Source organism: Aethalodelphis obliquidens, unplaced genomic scaffold (genome assembly GCF_003676395.1).
Source record: "Aethalodelphis obliquidens isolate GAN/ISIS:26980383/991018 unplaced genomic scaffold, ASM367639v1 scaffold2, whole genome shotgun sequence".
Lineage (NCBI taxonomy): Eukaryota > Metazoa > Chordata > Mammalia > Artiodactyla > Delphinidae > Aethalodelphis > Aethalodelphis obliquidens.
This window is the reverse complement of record NW_020837946.1, coordinates 19,446,248-19,459,982: the sequence shown is the minus strand read 5'-3', so window position 1 is coordinate 19,459,982 and position 13,735 is coordinate 19,446,248. Positions and strand designations below refer to the sequence as shown.

The following is a 13,735-nucleotide window of genomic DNA, read 5'->3' as shown; positions in this document are numbered from 1 at the left end:
ATAGTTGGTGAGAGCACAGCAGCATTCCAACCCAGAACATTCTGACGTTTAATGCCAGACTCTTAACAACGCCCAACATAGCTGACGGATGGGTCTCCGTAGAGGGCTGAATGGTATCCCACAAAAATTCACATCGACGCGGAACTTCAGAATGTGACTTTATTTGGAAATAGGCCCTTTGCTGATGTAAGTAGTCAAGGATCTGGAGATGAGATCATCCTGGATTCAGGGTGGGCCCCAAATCCAATGACTGGTGTCCTTATAAGAAGAGGAGAGGCCACACGGACACAGGAAAGAAGGAAGGTCACATGATGACAGAAGTAGAGACTAGAGCAAGGCTACTGCAAGCCAAGGAGGCACTAGACTGCCGGGAGCCACCAGAAGACAGGAAGAGGCAAGGCAGGACTCTCCCCTGCGGGATTCGGAGGGAGCATGGCCCCACCGACACCTTGATTTGGACTTCTAGCTTCCAGACGGTGAAAAAATTAATTTTGTTGTTTTAAGCCACCTAATTTGTGGTAATTTGTTACAGCAGCCCTAGGGACCTAATACAGCCCCTACACCCCACCTGTGCTCAGACCTCCCAGGGCAGCCCCTCATGATGGTCTGTCCAATCTGTGGGTCCAGGCCACAAGTACCTCCCTGTAAAGCAGGCCTGAGCGCTCCTATGAGGCCAGGATAGATCCAATCCCCCAGGGCAGCCCTTCTGACGTTAGAGACCATGGTGGGGGGTGGAGGGGACTTCCTCCACACTGGTTAGGAGATCCTCCTGTGCCAGGTATGATCCCGGTGTCAGCAACACCAGGTGTCTCAAGACACACTCTGCCACAACTCTGCCCTAAGGCTGCTCAGCAGCACAGACAGTATGACACCTCTGCCACTTCCTGACTCTGTGACCTTAGACAAACACCCCACCTCTCTGTGTTCTCGAAAAACCTGCTTCCTAGGACTGTCGTGGTGTTAAATATGTGAAAAGGAGTTAGAACAGGGCCTGGCTTATCACCAGGGCTCAATAACATGAGCTTTTCCCGTTATTCTCTCCTCCTGGTCAACACACGTACGTACACCCACACGCACATGCGCGTACCCACACGTACACACAAACATACAAACCACACACACACACACACACACACACACACACACACACACGACTTGGCTCCAGATGCCGCATCCCAGCTGCAGAGACACTCCTTAGGGCCAAGGGCAGGTGCAGGGAGAGAAGAGGAACAGCTGGCTCAGGGGCAGGTGGGACAAGACACCAGCAGGAGGAGGTGGCAAGCAGAAAGGACGGGGCACTGGGCCAGCGGGCAAGGGGCCCCATCCTCACCAGGTAGTTGCCTCCATGTTTGGACTTGAGCATCTGGGCCACCTCACGGAGGTTGCTCCGGAAGTTCTCCTCATTGGCTGTGCTGGGGAAGGAGACGGCGATGATCCTCTCAGTGACATACACCAGGTCCAGCTCACAGCAGTCCTCCGCGGCCCGGCTCACACTCATGTTTCTGGGGAGACAGTAGGCAGAGGTGGGTCCTGATCAGAATGCAGGCCCCCAGGACAAGGTCCAGGGATCTAAACCCCCTACACACTATACGAGGCCCCCAAATCTAACCCAGGGGGCTTGGCTGCCCCCTGACCCAGAGCCAAAGCCAGAGCCTTCCCCTGGCAAGGCCAATGCAGCCCACAAGCCCAGTCTGGGAGCGCCGGGGATAACAGAACTGGGCAGGAGCTGGCAAGGATCTCAGGCCATTTCCGAGCCAAAGAGCGATGACACCAATCCTAGGTGCGCATCAATCCTGTCGGCATGGCCTTCAACCTGTGATCCCAGAGGTCAGAGGTCAGAGCCAGGGCAAGAACCAGCCAGGGCCCGGGAGTCCAGCTCAGCCTCCTAATATACTGTGGCCGCCTGGTCTGGCAGAAGTTTCTCGAAGGATCCCTGGACGGCTCCGGAAGAGGAAGGAGAGCCTGAACTGGGTCCTCTCACATCCTGGAGCCAGCCTTCTGCTGCCCTCCCCTTGCTCTGAGCTGTGGAGTGGGCGGGGAGGCCCCTCAGGAGCAGGGGCAGCTCAGGTGACATGCTCACCTGGGCTCCAGGTAAGCCAGACCACAGCACACATTCCAGCCCTCTCCAGAGGCAGGACAGCTCCTGCCCTTTTTCCCTGGCTCTCTCCCCACCTCTGGCAGCTCCCACTGCCCCGCAGGGCTGCTTCCTACCAGTGACTTCCCTGATTTTTAAGGGCTCAGGAAGCAGAGGGGGCTGCTGCAGCGGCAGGTGATCCCCAGACATCCCAGTGCCACCTGCGCTCCTCAGAGAGGTGGGGAGCCCCCTGGGCTGGGCACCGGGTGAGGGGAGGTGGGTTCTCACACCTTTACACCTCACCCAACTGCTCTTCCAAAGGAGGGTCCAGGGTGCCCACTGGGGAGCTGATGGGAAGGGGAAATGGGTCTCAGGACACTGGCATTCCATTCTGAGGCCCACCTGTAGTTTCTGGGGTCACCTCACACCCTCCCCTTCTTACCCCATCATCCCAGCCTCCTAGGGTCCTGCTTCCCTTCTCTACCCAAGGTGGGCAACTCACAGTTCATGTTGATAACCCTTCACTTCTGTGGGGTAAAGTTGGGACTGGAGGGGCAGCGGGAGGAATACCATGGGGTGTTTCAAAGTGATGGGGTGACATGGGGGTACAGCCCCGGGACACCAAGAAACCGGACAGAATACAGATCTCCACCACGGTTAGCTCCGAGCCCAACTGTGTAGACGGGGCTTGGAAACAGGAGAGCCAAGGGTGACATACAGCTTCTCTGTGGTGGCAATGACAGGGACCAAGTAGCAGAGGGGCCAGTGCGCTGGGAGCCCACTTTGAATTTGGCCTCTGAGTCCGGGTCTTTCCCTGTCCTGCAGCCTTTGGGGGTGGGGCTCCTACTCAAGGCAGAACAGCACCACCACCTGGACAACCTCAGCATCGCACTCTGCACCCACCCACCCCAAGGTGATTCTCATCTGTAGGGGAGGAGGGGATACTCTAAAGGACCCCGCCAGTCTCTGTGGACAGCTGGCAGCTGGACTACAACCCACCCACACCAGACCCTCTCTGACTGGTGGTCCATATCCCTGGGGCCAGATTCTCACTCATCTCAGGAGCCTCAGGGGCGAGGGGGGAGTCAGAGAGGCAAGGGCCCAAGCCAAAAAACCAGAGAACCTGGACCCAGGGAAAAGAGACTCTGGGGCTTCCCTGGTGGCGCAGTGGTTGAGAGTCCGCCTGCCGATGCAGGGGACGTGGGGCCGTGCCCCGGTCCGGGAAGATCCAAAATGCCGCGGAGTGCCTGGGCCCGTGAGCCATGGCCGCTGAGCCTGCGTGTCCGGAGCCTGTGCTCCGCACGGGAGAGGCCACAACAGTGAGAGGCCCGCGTACCGCAAAAAAAAAAAAAAAAAGAGAGACTCTGGATGAGCAAAGTCCCCTGTGCATCCCCTTCCCCCAGCCCCCACCAGCTCAGCCAGATAGAGAACCTTCCTTTTATAAGTGACCCTCCAACAACAGAAACCTCTGCCTGTGGAGAAGAACGGGATCTAGCACAGGCACCAGCGCCAGCCGGTCCTGAATGCAAACCCAGTGCTGCCTCTTAGTGGTTGTGTGACCTTTCACGAATCGCCTCACCTCCCTGAGACTCAGTTTCTTCATCTGCAAAATGGGAATAAAATACTTACCTTGCAGGGTTGTTGCAAGGACTAGATGAGATCATGCAGGTAAATGAAGAATCCAGCTCAAGCACTGGCTTCAAGCTAAAACTTTTGAGTTTCCCACTGGCATCTGCCTGCATCCTCTCTCTGTGGCTTCCACGTCCGCCCGTGCTCCCTATCACGTGCTTTGTGACTTTGGTCTCGGAGACCCAGAGGCATGACTTGCTGGGAACACCCACAGTGACCTCACTGCCTGCACCCACTGTGTCCCCCATAGCCCAGGCATACCTGATGGGCTGGGGATCGGGCTGGACACTTGGCGTGACTCTGGTGGAGCTCTGGGAAAGAGAGGAGAGAAGCAGCGTTAGGGCGGTGGCCGGCTGGATGGCAGGAGGACAGCAGAGAGCTGTCCACGCGAGCTGTCAGGGCCACGCGGAAACACAGATTCCCTTCTCCTGCCTCTGCCAACATTCCAGCCCAGGCACCCTAAAGCCCAGCAACACAGCAACTCAAAGCCAAAAGCGATCAATGCCAATCCCACATGAGCGCGCCAGTGTGCCTGCGAGCCCCCAAGGGGAAGGGCTCTCTTTCCTTGGGCGAGGGAGAAATCCCAAATGCTGAGAAATGCACCACACCTGGGCTGTTGCCATGTGGCTGAGTACACACTCAATAAAAGTTACTAAACCGATGGAAACGCATTTCACCTGGATTCGCTGGATGTCAGAATCGTGACCCCAAGTGGAGAATAGAGGTGGCAACCATGAAAGAAGGAAAGATGAGAGCACCAGCCCCGCTCTATCCAGCTCTGAACATTTCTCCTCTGACCACCAGCTGCCCACATTCCCCTCCTTTAAAGCAGCAACACTGGCTCATTCAACCAAGTTTTGAGACAAGAAGCAGCCAGGCACGGTGTGCACCACCCAGGGCTAGGCAGCAAATCGTGCTCCGAAGGACGCACTGTCCATGTCTGTTACCCCCCTCACCCATTCCCATCTCCAGGGTTGTCGACTTGTACAAAATTAGGCAAATGGACCCAAGTCGGTGTCCAAAACATCCCAGGGCAACCCAGCAGCACGGTGACGAAAGTGCAGGATCAGAGTCCCACAGCATCCTGCCGGGCAGCCTTGCATTACTTAACGCTCTGAGCCTCTATAATGTCACCAGTGAGACGGAACAATCCTTACGGTATTGCTTGAAGATTAAATGGAATTATGCATATAAGGCGCTTACACGCTCTTACCATTATTACATCAAGTGCAATTAAAAGGGTAGTTAGCGATACAGCCAAACATTCACCCCTACAGTAAAGCAAAACCCTGCGTCACCAGCTGCCACCATCCTTTCAGCCGTCTCGCTCGATGCAGAACCGGACGTGCAACCTGCACATTCCCAGGCCCAGCCAGAGCCCTCTGAGCCCACTGGCACCGTCCAAACATCCCTGAGCCTCCCCAAAACCGGCCTTTCCTGACCACCAATTTGCATCTACCTCTTGGAGGAGACGGAACCACAATCCACCAAGGAGAGGAGAAACAGATGACCAGCAAGATTCACCTCAGATTTCGGGCTGGACCACTGGGGTCCCAAGAAGAGGAGCCCCCTTCAGCCCTCTCCAGGCCCCGCAGCGCCTACGAGGCAGGGGTTGGGGGGCTCTGAGGCCCAGCTCCCAGCTGAGCCCAAAGTCAGGGCAGCCCCGCTAAGAGGAGGACCCTCCACCCAGCCTCCCGTAAGAAGGCTGTGGCCAGAGTCCCCTCTGCCTGGGCCGCCGCCCAGCTCTGAACAGCTCAGCCTTGGAGGCAGCAGGAGGAGGAAACAGCCAAGGGGGGCTGTCAGGGTGGAAAGTTTCTCTGTCTCCCCAGCTCTCCTGGCCCTGAGGACTTGGGTTTGCATGAGTCAGGCTTGGGGAGCTGGGGGGTGTGAAGGCGGGGGCAGTAAGGAGGGGTTGAGTTGTGTTTGGTTTTCAAGACCCGAACCAGGCTGTTCCAAAACTACCCACTCGGAGGAACGCAGAAACCCAACACTTCATCCGTCTCCGTTTCGCTGGTCCCTCATGAGGAGCCGCTGAATCTCCCCAGGCCCTAGGCCCTGCTCCAGGCCCCAGGGCCACCCTGCTATAAATAGCCCCTCTGGTTCCATCCACTGCTGACCCACAGCCATGTTTGGAGGAGGCTGCACCGCTGCTTCTAACAACTGGAAGCCACAACCGTAGCCAAGGCTGGAGGTGTGGCCAGGAACACGGGGCCAGGCCCAGGGAGCTCAGAGAGACAATGGGATATTGAGACGGGCTTGGCAGGGGGACCGCGGAGCCGAGGGGAGCCAGGGGAGCTGCCACGGGCACAGGGGCGAGAGGCATGGACAGGGCAGGAGAGCCAGCTCCCGCTCGCTTCTCCACCCCCCCTCCCCAATGTTACAACACTCCACATTCCTCAGCCTCCCCACCCCAAAAAACCAGGAAAGATAAATAAAAACTTGGCCCCAGCAGAGTCTGGCCATACTGCCTCCAGAGGTGATAAGACAAAGTCCAAGCCGGCTCTGCTCCGCCAGGCTTGTGGGGTGGGGGTGGGGGAAGGGGTGGCAGGGGAGGAAACTGCCCTGGACAGTGACCCCAGCCCAGAGGACAGGGACGAACAGCTGGACAGTCATCCCCTGATGAATCACTGGGCTGCCCTCTAACTGACAGTGCTTCCTGTTTTCTGCAAAGTTTGGGGACATGTGACACTCACTGGCAGAAAGCAGACGTGCACAGGTAACACGTCTGAGGGTTGGTGGAAAGAGTCACAAGGAGAACCGGAGAACCAGAAATGGGTCGGGGGAGGGGGCGGAGCATGTGAGCAACACAACTTAACGCTCCGGGAAACACAGTGACCTCCCACATGCAGGGCTAGAGACGGGGCACCTTCGCCAGCTGCCTAATCACACAGGCCGTTTTCAAGAGGGAGGCTGTCCTCTCTGCTCCTCAACGTCACGTGCATTCTCTCATTCAGTGAACTTCACTGAGGGCCACCGGCTGTGCGTAAGTTCCCTGACCTCAGAGAGCTTACATTCTACGAAGGAAGATACTCATCCACGAAGCCAGTGTAAGAAGCAGTCGCTTGGTCTCACTGACCAATCTGTAAAATGGGTACAGCACAGTCTTGTGTGATATACCTGCTCCACTTAGAGCCTCCAGGAAAAACTACCAGAGGGCTTTACAAAGAGTACTCTAAACGCTTTATTTTATAAAGAAAAAGAAGCTCTCTGTCTGCCTGTAATTCCATTCCTTTCCTCTCTGGGGCTGTCAGAGTCCTTTACCCACAGGCTCTGAACTTCTTCCCTACTCCACCCAAGACATAGAGCAATAATAGGACTTTTGATCCAACTCCCTAGGCACCAAGATCTCTCCCCTATCGTCATCACCAAAACACAGTCTCTCCTTTGCTTAAAGGACACTGTGAAAGGAAATTCCACAGCCTTCCTCAAACAGTGTCTTACTTCTCTTACTATCAGGCAGGTCCTCCTGGTATCTAACCCTCACCCTTCCTGCTACAGATTCGGCCAACTCTGTTGGCTTTGGTCCTCACTGCAGGCGGAAGCTGCAGCCCACCGCTCAGATAGATGCTCCACGGCAGCTCAAGATCTATGACCCTCGGCTCCGTTTTTTGCCTTCTTCCCCGCCATGTAGCAAGAGTGGGAACCCGAGGACCTGGGTGGGGTTGGTTTGGAGCAACGACTGTGTGGGAAGAGTCCTGCCTTCCTTTGAGGTTCATAGACCAAACACAACAGCTCTGGACCAAAAGAAAAGCTGTTTCCGGAGCCCACGTCCCCAGGGGGCACAGTTGGGAGGAGGGTCTGGAAGCAACACCAGGGGCCATGTCAGGCAGGCAGAGATTGGTGACCAATCTACGTCAGGGGCCCTTCCCCACCCCTATGACTCCTCTGGGGGCTGTGGCCAACCCCCTCCCCTCCACACCAGCCCCTCCAGCCACACCCCTTCCTCTCTCCTTCCTGCCCACCCGCCTGGATTTTTCCAAAACAAAGTGCGACACAGCACATCATCCACAAACTCTGCAACACACCAACCCCGTTGGAGGAAAACAGCCATTCCTGCCCTGTGAGTCCTGGGCTGCGGGCCAGAGACAGGAAAACAGCTCAACAAACAGGCACATTATCACAGCAGCAGGCCCAGAGCAGCAACTATGCCGCTTCGGAAACGGGTCTCCTCACCCGAGGCAGACTGCAGGAGAGCCCAGAGGCTGGGGAGGGGACCCTGAAGTCACTCAACCTGGGACAGGTGTCTGGGATCCTCAAAAATCAGGTTTTGTCTCTTCCTCTGCAGTACTTGTGCCATTCTGCAATCTGCTCACTTGCTTAGCCTTTCATGAACTCCTTTAACTAAACTAACTAGACCCAAACTCATCTTGTCCCTTCTCCCATATCTAGGCAAGACGCCACCCTTACCCACCCCAGCATGCACAGACACACACATTTTCATCCCAGATCAACAGAACTTTCTCCTAAAAAACCTCTCATTCCAACTAAGCGGCAACCTCTTTCTTCTCCAGGACCAAGGTCATACACACCCTTGCATCAAAAAGTTCTCCATGATGTCTAATTTCACTCTCTCTTGCTGCAACCTTACCTTGTAGGATCTGTCTGGCCCAGGCTGGAGTTGTGGGGAGCAACTGCTCTAGGACTCGGCTCATAAGAGTGTCCAGACCATTGGCTAAAAGGCTTGGTTCACACACCATCGCCCTGTCCCCTGGCCAAGGGTTGGGAGCCCTGGAAACACCAGATCCAGGCAGCAGTCCCAGGATGGGATGGAGAAGACATTCATTGAGTCAGCGAGCCCCTCCAAGCCTCTGTTTCCTCACCTATAAAATGGGGCCACAGCATCTGCCATAGCGGGATGTCACGGGGATCAAAAAATACCCAGCCAATGGGGACTTCCCTGGTGGTCCAGTGGTTAAGACTCCACGCTGCCACTTCAGGGGGCATGGGTTTGATCCCTAGTGGAGGAACTAAGATCCCACATGCTGCACAGCACGACCACACACACACGCAAAATATATACCCAGCCCAGTTCCTGGCCCTTAGCCAAAATAACAGTAATAAGACCGGTTAACATTTATTGAGCACATAGTATACCTTTTGTGTGCATTAAGCTAGTTAACTTTTAGTAGCAGGCACACAAGAAAATTACTTTCTCCCCTGTACCCCAGCCCCAGAAACATCACAAACTCGGACAAGGGTCCATCCCAGCATGTGTACTCCACGCCCATAGGACCCGCGCGTACCTTGAACAGAGCCTTGCCCATTAATTTGAGAGGCATGTTTTCTGCTCTTCCTGGCGGGGCCCTGTGTGGCCCGGGGGACACCTCCACGTTGCCGGGCTGGCCTTGCGGGGCTGGCCCAGGGCAATGTGACGGAGGTGGTGGGCTCACCGCAGAAGTGTGCTGCCTGCAGCAGCCCAGCACCTCCCTCCGAGGCCCTCCCCGCCATGGGTCAGGCAGCTGTCAGATGATAGGGCCTCATGCCATCAACAGCTCCCCCATGCCAACCGCCAAAACCACTCCCTGTTCCTCTGCAGATCAGGGCGGGCAAGGATGGAGAGGCCAGCAGAGGGGCAAATTGTCAGAGAAGGGCAGGGAAAAAAGAGAAAGGTCCGATGTTGCCGGGCACCTGCCCCTGGGGTGGTGTGAGGACAAGCCCAGGCACGAGTTCGGCTCAAAGCAGGGTCCCAGGAGAGCCCCTCTTCCCTTCCCTGGGGTCCTTCCACTTAAGGAATTTGCCCATCGCCCTCCAGCAGGGCAGGAGGAGCCCATGAGACCAACCAGCCCATGTTCCTGCTCCCTCCTGAATCAATGGCATTTAGCCCATTTTCAAAGGCTTCTCCCTCTGAAGAAGCAGAGCCTGCGATTCCCCAGGGGCTGATGACCCTCCAAGAGCCCAGGAGTCCCTCTTCATCTCTGCCCCTAGCCCCTCTTGCTGCAGTGTTGCCCATTCCCCTGGCCGTTGCCCTGGTGACCGCTCACCACCCAGCGAGACCTCGCACAGCAGCCTCTGCTCCCCTCCATCCCCACCCTGCAGCACTAAGGTCTGCCTCAGTGACGGGCAAACCAACTCTAGATCCAGCTGGGCTGGAGGCTGAAGCCAAGACTAAGGCCCAGTGTCTCAGTCATGGGGCCTGCTCACCCTCCCAGCCCCTCTCCCCACTCCGGAATTGAGATGAGCTCTTCTACAGAGGCTGCGAGGGACGCCCACCAAACAAGACAGGTGTTAGGCCTGTCCGCCTCCCCCATCCCCCGCACCCCAGGGACTCGCCGCACCTTCCTCCTTCCCTTCCGAATACTTACATCTTCCTCAAGGCTTTTCCGTGTGTTTCCACCCCAGAAGGCTCCTTCTCCCTGGAGACAAAAAAAAGGCAGTCAGAGAGGGCAGTCGAGGAAAGACATCGAAAGGTACCAGGTCTTCCATCTGCTGGATGTGGCGGTGGTGGGGGTGAGGGCTTGGCGGAAGGGTCTGGGAGGGGGGTTGGTTGTTTGTGTAGCATTCTTTGTCCACTGACGGCCCTTCAGAGCCAACCATATCCTCTCATTTGCGTCTCTCCTGGGGGAGATATTATTATTCCCATTTCTGCAGATGAGAAAACTGAGGCACAGATAGGCTCAGGACTTGCTACAGTCTCACAAATAGAACCTTGGAGGAGTTGGGAGGTGAACCCAAGTCCTCCATCTCTGAGCCCATCACTCCATGCCGGCCGTTGCCAGGAGACGCCTCTCAGCTGCCAGCCTCGGTTTCCCCACCACACGACCCACCCACTTCCTTCCCTTCCTCCTCCACGCAGCCTTGAGGAAATCGTCTGTCTGCTGAGTCAGAAAGACGTGTTTGGAAAGATCTGCCTGGCTCTCTCACATTCTACATATCTAATAAAGAAGCCCACGTTTAACCACGGGCCTCTCCCTCCCTGTCTGCCTAGTTCCCCAGCAATCCATTTCTGAACACACAAGGGGATGCTCCGATATCCAGCTTCCAGTGCCACCCATGTCTCCGTCTTTCCCCCAAGTTCCCCAAATCTACTCCAGAAGGGTGTCCTCAAACACATCCGTTCACTTTCCCCCCAATCTTCCTTATGCTTTCCCGGCCTCCCCAGGTGCTCACCCTGCCCTACCTGCTGTCACTCACCGTGTCCACTACATTCTTTGGAGCAGTTTCAGTGTTGACGGGCTGTGGGCAGAGGGAGAAAACAGCATGAGGCCTCAGGGCAAACATCCCCAGGTTGGCTCTCTCCCCGGGGCTGGTGGCCGTGATGGGCAGAAGGCCTCCTGAGACAGCACCGATGGTGCCAACCCAAGACTCAGACATATTGTGCTGACCCCAAGCTTGGGGGGCAGAGTCTGGAAAATGAAAGACAATCCTATTGGTCCTAGAACCATCCAGCTTGACAAAACTCACTAAGGCCCCTGACTCCGACAGTCACCGACCCCTCAAAAAGGAACGAGGAGCGAGTAAGTGACTCTTGCTCCTACCTGCCAGGCACGTGTGCCTACACCAGCCGCTTCATTTATTCACAAGAACCCAGTGAGGTAAGTACTATTACTATCTTTGAGCCCCACTTTACAAATAAGGAGAAATGTGATGAGTGGACCAAAGCCACTGACTAAGGGGGACAAAACGGTTGGAACCCCATCTTGGGTCTCTACACTTCATGCTGTGTGAAACCACAGCAGCCGCAGATACCAGGCCTGCCAGAGTCTTCATGCTTCGGTGGACTTTCAAGGGCCATCCCCACCTTTGGCCCTGCCCCCTTGCAGACCTCAATTTCCTTACCCCAAAACTCTCTTCCATCCAGACCCCTTGCTATTCCCACATCCGGGCTTTTGTTTGCGGAGCAGCTTCTCCTCTTTTCTTACTAGCTCTCCTCCTCCATGAAGCCCTCCCTGAACACCCCAGCAAAGGGCTCTCTCTCTCCCACCTCAGAACTCCAGTAAGCCTTACTGTCTGAGCTACTTATCTGGTCCTCAGCGTGTGAATAATCTCATTGTGGGAATATGTCTAATTCCCCAACTCTTGTTTTATTTTTATTTGTGATTCTTATCCCACCTGCCTCCGAAACAGAGTCAGAGCAGCGTTTTTACCAACTGAGTTGCCATAGCCCTCAGGCCGGAGACTGTGCCGTACGTGTAGCGAGCCGTCAATAAACACCAGGGGACTGATCCTGTCCCTCACCCTGGTGCCGTCCTTCCCTTGCGCAGACCAACTTCCTACTAAAGGCATCCTAAAACGTGGGCTCCTTGGACTCCCCCATAATGAGAGAGAAACTCCCCATTCCAGGGCCACCTCCTGACCACGGTCTCCAGGGCTCCATTTCCAACTCAGTGATGTGGTTAGAGGGGCCCTTGAATCACACAGATGGACATGGACATGAACGTCAAGGTCACGGAAACAAGCCTTTGCTGAGATGACTGTGGACCAGGTTTAGACAGTAGGTCTCTGAATAGGAAGCACCTGCCCCAACCCCATCCCGGGACCTGAGGGTGAGCTGTTCATGTCTGAAGACAGGGGAGTGGATAGAATGACTTCTGAAATGTTCTGGCATCTGGGAGGAGAACTGGGCCAAGATAGGGATGGAGGAAGGAAGTGGGCTGAGCTGAAGGCAGTAGCGCTCTTTCTAAAAACGCCCAGACTTTCCCCCTACTGCCTGGGAGACAAGAGACTGAGGCCAAAACTTCTTTCCAGGTGGGTGAAACCCCCTGTATAGTTCAGGGTCAAGGCAACTTGGGAGGGTTGAGGGAAGACAGAGTCCAGGAACGTCGTATCAGCCAGCCCCTCCCAGCCCACTAGGTGGGCCCACCTGGAGTGCGAGGATGGCTCTGCAGGGGGAGTCAAGAGGCCACATTCTGTCCCCCCCCAGCCCAGCCCTAATCCTCACCTAGCCAGCCCCCAGAACCCCATTCCTGAGCCACAGGCCACCGGGCAGGAGGCAAATGAGCCCACAGGAAATCCCCCGGGATCCCTTCCCCAGACTGAGCTCTAGGAGCTGCCTAACAATCAGGACCAGGGTCTCCGCTCAGTCTCCAACCACCACCCGGCCCCACCCAGGGGAGTCCTCTGCAGCAGTGCCAGCCTGCCCCAGCCCTCTGAGCCTCCGCCCATCTCTTCTGGTCCAGGGCTCTGTAATGCTCATGTGGAGACCATGGGCTGGGCAGAACGGGCCAACTGCCCCCGCTCTGAGCTGCTCTGGCTTTCTGTGGGGAGGAGAAGCCCTGGAGGGCAGATCACAGGGACCTTCTGCGTGCAGTCTACACAACAGGACTGCCTCTGAACCCAGACCTCCCAGTTCCAAAGCCCTCCCTCTTCACAGTCTATATAATCCCCCTCCCTGACTGGGGGGGTCAGAAGGTTCAGAAATGGGGTGGGATGGAGCAACCAGAGACAAGAGTACCTGCCCCAGGCCCATTACAGGCCCTGAAGAGCCTCCCAAGAGATCCCGACGGGGCAGAGCAGAGTGAGAGCCGGGGGTCTCAAACTTCAGTGTGCCTCCCAGTCACCTGGAGGGCTGCTGACGGACACACGGGTGGCTGGGCCCTCCCCAGAGGGTCGGATCCAGTAGCCTAGAGAGGGACTCAAGAATGTGCATCTCTAACCGTTTCCAGGTCTGGGGATGACACTTTGAAAACCGCTGGTCTAGTCTGACAGCACTGGCAGCAGACGGCTGGGCCACGTCCTGACTCTCTCTGCTACTGGCTCTGTGACCTCCAGCAGGTCACCCTGTCCTTGCTGCTCTTCAGCGGGAAGGCATGGTCCTCTCTTGTGAGAAGCAAGTGAGATGAAGCACTTAGAATGGGGCCTGCCACTTAGGAAGCTCTCAATAAATGTGAGCTGTTATTTAACAGCTCCGACTGCACAGGTGCAAGGCCGGGCCCTCTCCCAGCCCACCCTGCCCCACCCTGCCCCACCCTGCCCCTCCTGCCCCATCCCTCCTGGGTCTGACACAATGCAGACCAGGCAGTCAACTTTAGAAACCACGGGCCTCAGCAGGGCACGAGAAACTTCTCTCCCTGCCAGCAACCATCTGAGCACCAG

The 13,735-nt window shown here is 56.3% G+C and overlaps 1 protein-coding gene across 6 annotated transcripts in view; it reads right to left on the bottom strand.

Moving 5' to 3' along the window:
* TNS1 (tensin 1) overlaps nt 1-13,735 on the bottom strand; it is a 204,983-nt gene that overhangs the window by 91,337 nt on the left and 99,911 nt on the right. For all 6 annotated transcript variants that reach the window (XM_027121786.1, XM_027121791.1, XM_027121783.1 and 3 more), the window contains 4 exons: nt 10,835-10,876; nt 10,006-10,056; nt 3,965-4,014; nt 1,331-1,502 (listed from right to left, as the gene is read on the bottom strand). In XM_027121786.1, coding sequence (XP_026977587.1) covers nt 1,331-1,502; nt 3,965-4,014; nt 10,006-10,056; nt 10,835-10,876 — 315 coding nt within the window. The remainder of the gene's footprint in view (nt 1-1,330; nt 1,503-3,964; nt 4,015-10,005; nt 10,057-10,834; nt 10,877-13,735) is intronic.